At 32.3% G+C, this 9,493-nt stretch overlaps 1 protein-coding gene across 4 annotated transcripts in view; it reads left to right on the forward strand.

Moving 5' to 3' along the window:
- Positions 1-3,089, forward strand: part of LOC113857691 (kinesin-like protein KIN-14B) — a 35,442-nt gene extending 32,353 nt beyond the window's left edge. For all 4 annotated transcript variants that reach the window (XM_027489819.1, XM_027489820.1, XM_027489821.1 and 1 more), the window contains exons 22-23: positions 35-193; positions 435-3,089. In XM_027489819.1, the coding sequence (XP_027345620.1) occupies positions 35-193; positions 435-890 (615 nt within the window). In that variant the 3' untranslated portion in view covers positions 891-3,089. The remainder of the gene's footprint in view (positions 1-34; positions 194-434) is intronic.
- The last annotated feature ends 6,404 nt before the right edge of the window (positions 3,090-9,493 follow it).

A 9,493-nucleotide genomic window follows, 5' to 3' on the forward strand; every position in this document is an offset into this window, starting at 1 on the left:
AAATTATTAATAATTCAAGGTATTATTTAAACAGGATATAACAAAACATTCTTCCGTCAATGTCTTGAGCAGAAGTAAGAAAAAAACCATGCTTGCTTCTCTTGATGAACTAAAGGAACAGATGCCTTCACTTCTTGAAATTGATCATCCATGTGCTCAGCGGCGCATTGCAGATGCTCGTCACATGGTTGAGGTACGCAAAATGTTTAGTCTATTTTATATCTTTTAAGCGTAAACATCCTGTCCTCCATCTGGTGTTTGAGTTGCTAACACTTTTAAAATAACTGTCAATGCTGAAATAGAACAAAATTGTTTGCTGTGCTGTTTGGGACTAAACTAGCTGAGTTAAATACTGAGGAGTGAGTGAACTGATGAAAAATATTTTTTGATTAATTTTCTGTTATGCCTGAATCCTCTGTTCTGCTATGATACAGTCTATTCCTGAAGATGATGATCACATTCAAGATCTATCTCATGGTCATAGGCCATCGACAGAGATGGGCTCTAGATCTGAAATTGATGTGGCACAGTGGAATGTGCTCCAATTCAACACTGGCTCGACCTCACCATTTATAATAAAATGTGGTGCAAACTCTAATTCAGAACTAGTCATTAAAGCTGATGCACGAGTTCAGGAGCCTAAAGGTGGTGAAATTGTGAGGGTTGCCCCTAAACCCTCCGTTTTGGAAAATATGAGCTTGGAGGAAATGAAACAAGTATTTAGTGAACTGCCTGAGGCTCTAAGCTTGCTTGCTCTAGCAAGGACAGCAGATGGCACTAGGGCACGGTATTCTAGATTATATAGGACCTTGGCTACGAAGGTTCCATCACTTAGAGATTTGGTCAGTGAGCTCGAAAAAGGGGGTGTACTCAAAGATGTGAGAACATAACCTTTGAAGGGCTAGATGGTTGTTAACTAGTATGTCCAGAGGTTGCTGTACTAAATTGCTAAAGCTCTTTGGGAGTTGGGTTAGGTGGTTTTGCCTTTCTGTGGGCTTGCTTTATTCTTGGGGAAGCAAATTCCCTGTATGTACAATGTATTCGTTACCCTGCTTGCACGCTATTATATTTGTATGTAGTAGCAATTATTTTAGTGTAGTTTCCTTGCAGTTTTGCTTGGTATAGTGAACCCATACACGTTTGCCAGCAGTTTAGCTCAAACAGGTGAACTAGTTGCAGCATCCATTTCAATTCACAAATCCCTTGGCAGTCAAAATATTATTGAAAGTGGAAGATGGTTCAGTTAGTAACAGTCAATCAATTTCCAACTTTGCAAATGTTACAGTGAACAAATTTTAGAACGTGTGCTTCTCTGTTAACTGAATGCAAAAAACAATAGTCTTTAACATCGGCGTGTGTTTAGTTCAGCCTATTTCAACTAAATAATTATTTATTTTGTCAACTTCAAAATAGATTATTAAGAGAGATTTTAAAATATTAGAGACTTTTTAGCGGTGTCGTGTTAAATGGGTCAAAAAATAAATAAAAAAATGGATTAAAGTGGTCAGATGTGGGTTACAAAATTCAAAATGTGTGCTATAGATTAAAATGGATTAAAAATAGATTTACTCCATGTAGTCAAGTGTTGCTACGTTGGGTTTAATCATAAATGGGACGTTGACCCCAAAAGAATCATAAATCGGACTACTTTTATTGTGTATCGTTAAAATGGAATGATTTATTTTAAAACGTGTGCTATGTGGTACTTGATTCAAATGTGAAAGGAATACTATACAAAATGGAAAGTAGAGGTATGTAGCGAAGGCATGATTTCCAAGCAAATTAATTGAAAACGAAAATTGTTATTCAAGTTTTAAAAATCACTAACATGTTTTCCTGATTGACAATCTATAGTACAGTGATCCGCGTATTATTAGTGTCTTGAAACTTCGGATCTACGCATGCACAATTTTTACATTTACATCAAAACGATTATAACTATTATTTATGCTATTTTATTTTTAAATTCTATTGTTCTGCTTTATGTATCTAAAATCTCTTAATTAAGCCTAATTGTTACTTGTGTCAATTTAAACATTAATTTGTATCTCGTTCGCTATTTGTTTGTTTGATTGCTTGTGTGAAAAATTCTACTTCACCCTGAGAATTTTATTTTATAATGGAGTATGACCTTGATCTTAGCTAATATAGTATATAATAGTGATATCTAAATTTTAGCTCAAGTTATTTGCAAACGTTTTAATGTACTTTATTTATAGTAAGTTTCATTTCTATAACATTAGTGGTTTTGCAATGTTGGATGGGATTATTTAATGGTTTCCAGATAGATGGCTATAGAGTCAGGAGTAAAGGCAAATGTAGAAGAAGTGCTAAGCTTGATTAGTTTAAATGTTCAGGAGTTCATCCTGATATGACAAAGGCTATTCAGGCAATGCAAGAGATAGTTGGTGTTATAGCTCAAATCCTACAAAGAATGAAGGAGTATAGAGAAGAAGTTGAGAACAGAGTATTGGGCCTTATTTGATTTCAAAAACAATAATTCCTTTTAGTTTCAAGGAAAATGTAATTCAAAAAGGGCTTAGTTCTGGGAAAATTATTTTCTGACCTAGAATATTCTCATAAGTCTAATAATAGCAATAGTCTTGACACAAGTATTTGCATTGATAATGATTAATTTGATAAATTTTTTATTTATTTTAACTCACCATTTATCTGATTTGATATAATAATTTGTTTATAATAATCTTAAGAGACTAAAAGTCTAAGTTTTAATGAATAATTTTTTTTTAAGATGAAATATTTGGTATTACTAATCTATTTTTATTTTAGACAAGTTTGTAAGACAACACAACTAAACAATTAACAAAGATCTCATTGTTTGTTACACGATAAATTATTATTATATAAGACATTTCGAAAGATGATACAAATAACAAGATAGATTTAAAATACAAAGACTAAATCAAAATTAAATATGTTCAAGGAGAAAGCTACTAGTACAAAGCTCAGAAGCTTTTAAAGAAAGGATGCACTAAAACATGAAGAGTTGACCGTGAACAAAGAACCTTAGTCAAGCAAACACTACATTTATTTATAAAAAAAATACATTTTTTGTTCTTGTCCTTTCGCCTTACACCAAAATGGAAAAAATAAAATAAAAAAGGGCAAAAGAAAGAAAGTGGTCCAAACTAAAAAAAAAGAAAAGAAATGCAATTAAGCAAAAACATTCATTAAACTTTCTTTCTTTCTATTATTATTATTGTTGTTGTTATTGGTATGTAAGGATAAATGATAATACTTGGAGAGCATTTGATTGATTGAAGAGTTAGTGTTTAAAAAGATACTTAAATTTTATTTGAGTATCAAAAGACTTGTGTAAGAAAAAAATTTGTGTAAGAATACTTAGGTGGTGAGATACTTATGTATAAATCACAAAAATAGTAAAATTCTTGGCTAGCTTAAGAATCAAATGTTTCTTATTACTTTAAAGGTAAACCAATGTTACACTGTATGCTTATTTTCCTTACTCTAATTTTCTATATGTTTTAAGAAAGTTATCTTCAAAAAATTTGTGAAAATCTTTTGAAATCATATTTGAAACCCTTACTTCTTATTTTCAACTTTTTTACTTTTAAGAACATCTATAGATTCTAAAAGAAAAATAATTATATGCATGATTATTTAAATATGAATTTTGGTTAAAAGTGAAATTTTTGGGTCTACTAAAGTAGGAAAGGTGTTGACCTTTCTAAAGTTGAAGTTGTTGTAAAGTGGGAACATCCTAATACAATAACAAAAGCATCTAGTTTTCTAAGATTGACAAAGTACTATAAAAGATTCTTTGAGAAATTTCCTAGAATAGCTTCATAGTTAATTATAATACTAGAAAAAGACAACAGTTTGTGAGATGTCCCTGTTACTATTAATAATTTCATCCCAATTACTAATATCATTATGTCAAATTTTAGAGACTAAAATAATTTTTTTTAAATAAATGAATAAAGGTATGTATCACACACACACACATATTATACAGACCTCCTAAATTTTCCTAGATTATTTAGGTATATTACAAACAAAAGAAAAAATGAAGGTTGAGTGAAAGATCACAAGCACCTATAATTCACATATGCCCCTTCTAAACAGATCACCCTGATCTAATCCTCTAGCTCATCTAAAGGAGGATCAACATGAAGGCCTAGGTAAGACGTTGCACAATACATGGGATAAAGGATCTAAATTCTAACAAGGTTGTGCATGATTATGAAAGCAACATGAGGACTGTTAATAGTTGTAATAGTTAATATCACACAAGATGTATTCATGTCATATAAAGGTCAAACAAAGATTAGAACTCAGACCATGTATAAAAAAATATTTACAAAAACAACAAATATTTCAAGATAAAAAAACCTAATTTTTGCAAAAAAATTCAAAAGATTGTTCAAACAATTTTAACATATGGAATCACATATAGTCATCATAATATCATGATAATAACATATAGCAAGTAAAGTTATCAACAAAATACCTATTTATACTTTGTTAAGATTTTTTTTGTATGATTTCTTGTTTTTGCTATTTTTAATAATTTCTTTAGATTTCTTGTTCCAATCAATTTTATTTTCATATATCAACTAAACCCGTGAAATTTTCATCAAATAAAAAGGTTAAGGGTTTCCTTTAACTCAAAAATTAATTAGCAAAGGTATTCCTCAATTTATGAACTATATTCCCCCTTGATTTTGTCTTGTCTTTTGGTGGGGTTACAAGTGTGTGTTGGTCTTTTCTTCTTCCTATCTTTCTTTGTTTGATTTGAACCTTTTTCTTGTCCCTCTAAATCAGCTTTGAATGTACTCAAAAAGGTCTTCAAATATTTGAGTCTTTTTGCTTAGTTTTGATGGTGGGGTTGTTAGTGTTTTTACCTGTGTTTTTCCTATTTTGTTGGTATAGAGGATATATGATGATGTAGGAGGCAGATATATCCTTGTGGAAACTTGTTTCTTGATGCTTCTTTGTATGAAAAACTTTTGGCCAAGTAGCACTTTGCAGCAATTCTGAGACAATTGAATGAAGAACAAGGGAAAAAATAATGAATAATGATGGAGGAGAAAGGAAATGGAAAGGGCAAGGCACCACTGTATGGAGATAAGCCTAGGCATGATTCTCCACAATTGAAGGATCCATTGATACGAACTTCAAGCTCAAAGTTTTTCTTGAACAATTGAGAGAAAAATGAGAATAAATCTCACAAACTCAAAAGAGTATTTTTGCATATGACTAAAAGTGTTTGAATTACAAAAGGGGTAGCCTTTATAAAGGCTTGCATAGGGTGGTTATGCTAATGGGCCTTCCTAAAGCCAAATCTAATTCCTAAACTATTTAACTAAAGGTGGCCAAAATACATGGCCTAAAAGATCATAAGCAACTAATGCCAAAAAATATAAGGCTAACTAATAAAATATCAAGAAGAATTCCTAAACTAATTCATTGTATTTATACAAAAAAAAGATGTACCTAATCTTACAAGATGTACACATGAAGCCTATGTATCTATTATGGTGCATGTGATCCTCCAAAAGGTGTGGTTCCTCCAAGTGCCTCACAAGCACAATAAGCTTGTTGAGGATCTCTTTGGCCTTCTTAGCCCTTGATCTAGTCATGAGGCCTTAAAGTCCCTCCAAAGCATCCTCATAGTGCTCTATGGTCTTTTTTTATGTGAGGTCCTCATCATGTCCTCATTCTTCAAGAGGATTTGTCCTCAAATCCTAGCCATCATCATCTTAGCCACCTACATAAAAAGGGGAGAGATCACAAATGTTAAAAGTACTACTCGCACCATAATCATTGGGTAAGTCTAGCTTAGAAAAGTTTGAAAGAGTTAGGATATGAGCTTGTGTGTGCCGATCTTTTAGATCTTGAAAGGCTTTTTCTTGCCTTGGTCCCCATGAGAAAACAACATTCTTTTTAACTAATTTATTTAAGGGAGATGCCAAGGTGAAAAAATCTTTCACAAATCTTCTATATAAGCTACTAAGCCCATGGAAGCTTCTAACTTCACCAACATTTTGTGAGGTGGGCCAATCCTTGATGGTCTTGAGTTTGGACTCATGCACATGTACCCTTTTGAAACTCACCACAAAACCTAGGAAAACTACCTTGTCTAAACCAAAGAAATATTTTTCTAAGTTTGCATATAGGTTATTTTTTTTTAAGGCAAACATGACTAACCTAAGGTGACCTAAGTGAGTTTCCATGTTTGGTGAGTATACAAAGATGTCATCAAAGTATACTACCACAAAATGTCCTATGAATTCCCTTAAAACATGGTTTATGAGTCTAATGAACGTGCTAGGGGCATTGGTTAAGCCAAAGGGCATAACCAATCACTCATATAGTCCAGGCTTGGTCTTAAAAGAAGTTTTCATCTCCATCTTTAATTCTTATTTGATGGTAGCTACTTTTAAGGTAAATCTTAGAGAATATTGTGGAGTCACTTAATTCATCTAACATATTATCTAACCTAGGTGTGAGATGCCTATATTTGATGGTTATATATAATAATATATACCTTTTTAACTTACAACTAGATAGAGGGGTTGAAGTGAAGCAACTTTTCTTTTAAGGTCTCCCCTTAATTCAACTTTTATCCTTATGGAAAGTGGTCCCTAAAAATCATGCTCAATGTGGAAAAAAAAGTTGATCCTTATAATGTCATCTTATTTGCCAAAGTGTATTTGCGTAGTTTTTCTTTAATTATTAGTTGTTCCAATCAGACTTTTCTCCTTACATAACACTATTTGTTGGCTGAATTTGGTTTGATTTGGTTGTCGTTTGGTAGTCTATTTGGTTAGAGATTAGATCATTGACTAGAGTGTCATTTTCACGAGTTTTGGTAAATCAAGCTTCCTCAGTAATTGGCCTACTTCAATTCAACTGATTCCTTACTAAATTATTGACAGATTGGGTCCTCTTTCATGCCAAAAATAATGGTACTTGGATTGGATAAGATAGGATCATAAAATTGAAAGTTTTGCCAATTTACCTATCCTTTACATTTCACATGAGTGTTGAATTTGACCTTGGTTCTTGAATGAATATTTTTCTATTTGGGCCAACAAATAACAATAAAAATTTCAAATTTTTTTATGAACATTTTCTTGTCAAAATTGGGTCATCATTCTAGGTTTATTATAAGGGTAATTTGGTCTTTTCAATCAATTTTGCAACTTGTATTTAATTTTCTATTTTTGTTACTTCCCAACTGATTATAATTTTTGTAATCCCTAATTTTGGATAATTAATCTCTACTTAAATTGAGTTACTCTATAATTATGTTACCCAATTTTTACTTAATTCGCCTTTTTTTTTGGATAAATTTCACCAAGTGTTTTTTAGTTTTTAACGTTTCATATATGATCTAATTCTAATTTATTTAAATTGATATGATTATAAATTAATTTAAAAGTAGTGAATCTTTGGGGTGTTATGTCACGACTAAACTACTATATTATTGGATGAAACCAACTCTCAGATAGTAGAAAAACCTCATACAGTAAATGAGAGGATAAATACACATAACACGTCTGTTCCATATAACATATAATCATAGTTAAGCATCCAAATAACACATGAATTAAATCAAGCAACTCGCCCTGGTCAAATTGTTAAACTATATTCTTAGAAAATCATCCTTCGCTTACAACAAATAACATGTGGTAATGGTTACAAAAAGGGTAGCATGCACGTAGCATCCTTTACCAACATCAACTTAATTGTGCCCTTCTTGTAACGAACCCAAATCATAGTGAATATAAGCAATCAATCATCTTTGCATAAAGAAAAATTGAGGGTTCCAACACACACTATTCTCACCTATTTGGAATTTATAGCATCTGTGAATGTCATCATTTTCAATAGAAATCCTGGTGGGATCAAATCATTATCTTTCTAGTAAGTCTTGGCATGGTAAACAATAATATAGGTCTACACTAATAATTAGTCACATCTAAAAGAGTTAAGCATACAAGAATAAACCATAAAAAGGTATAAATGTGGAGTATGGAGATATAATTGAAAAGAAAAATAATAGTTCAACATATCATCCAAACCAACTCTCAAAACGAGGTTATGTCAAAAGTAAACCCCTAAAATAGAGTATCCCAAAACAAGTAAAATGAACCCTTTCTATGAGCAGTATTTATCCATGACTACATATAATTACATGTAATACTCCAATAAGAGAGAATCTTCATTAGAGTCAGACTTCATTCCATCGAAAAAAGGTAGATCATTCCTCACTTAGGGCCACGGTGAAGGTGGCAGGTCATCATCGCTATCTATCCATCCAATTGTTGGAGGTGGTGAACGAGATGCGGGCTGAGGTGGCAGTGGTGATGGACGTCTCACCAAAGGTCCCGCTTCATCTAATGGTGGATGAGGAATCCTCATAGGGTGGCAAAGTATGGGTCTAATGGAGGATTCAACAACAACTATGTCTTTCCATTCTGGTTCAGGGGTAGGTTCTGGCTCAGGAATAGGTAGGGGTTCATGGTCCATAGGGGCTTTTCCTTTATCAAGCAAGATCCCTAGGAGGGTCAAGGAGTGGTGTTTAGTCTGGCAGTACCACGGGAGCAGTAAAAGTAAAAAAAGGTAAATGTTGTTCTGTCTCTCGCAACAAAATGATGAAGATCTCAGCCAAAATATTGATGTTTCAGTAGGGCTTCTAGCCCTCATCAGTTATGGTTCCCACACCTATGATGACTAGGCCCTAGAAGATGTGTTGGTGAGTTTTGGGCTTGTACAACCACATCTTCTCCTTGTTGTCCAGCACCCAAATCTTTGCTCGATCGGTGCACATCTAAAATACATTCATACACACAAATAAGAAAAGAAACCAAGGAAAGAAAGGAAAATAAAACAAAAGGGCGAATCCAAGGCAATAAGAATTATTTATATTTCATTCAAAACAAACACGTAAAGATTGATTAAAGAGAAATTTCCATTTCATCGGCTAAACATTACTATATCAAAACACTATTTGAATACATCTCACACTCGTAAGGATTTAAACAAATTCATGAAATGGGATGTATGTCACTTATAGGTTATACTTCCTATAATTTCCATCATTCCTCCAGTCAAGGTAGTTGAAGGTCCTCATTCCCTACTATCACAAGCACAATATCCTTATCAATTTCAATCTTTAACTGAGCTTGCCGTGATGTAACATATTTTATGTTTACATTTATAGTTTTATTTTAATTTCTAAATATTTTTCATATGCTTTATATTTATAGTTTTTTTTTATCATTTTCCTAGTTATTTGAATAAATTGAGCTTATTATAAATAAATACTTTAATTTCATATTTTTAGTTATTCTCACCTCTGACTACTCTTTTGACCATAAATTTTTTGCAGATATTATTTTTGGCTAATTCTAGTTGCATTGGATTCTACACATCCAGGGCTTCAAAATGCATATATGGATTGCTGAATTTGTAGTTGTTTTCGATTTTCTATGATTTTTTT

This window comes from Abrus precatorius, unplaced genomic scaffold, assembly GCF_003935025.1.
Source record: "Abrus precatorius isolate BTA unplaced genomic scaffold, Abrus_2018 Scaffold2, whole genome shotgun sequence".
Taxonomy (NCBI): Eukaryota; Viridiplantae; Streptophyta; class Magnoliopsida; order Fabales; family Fabaceae; genus Abrus; species Abrus precatorius.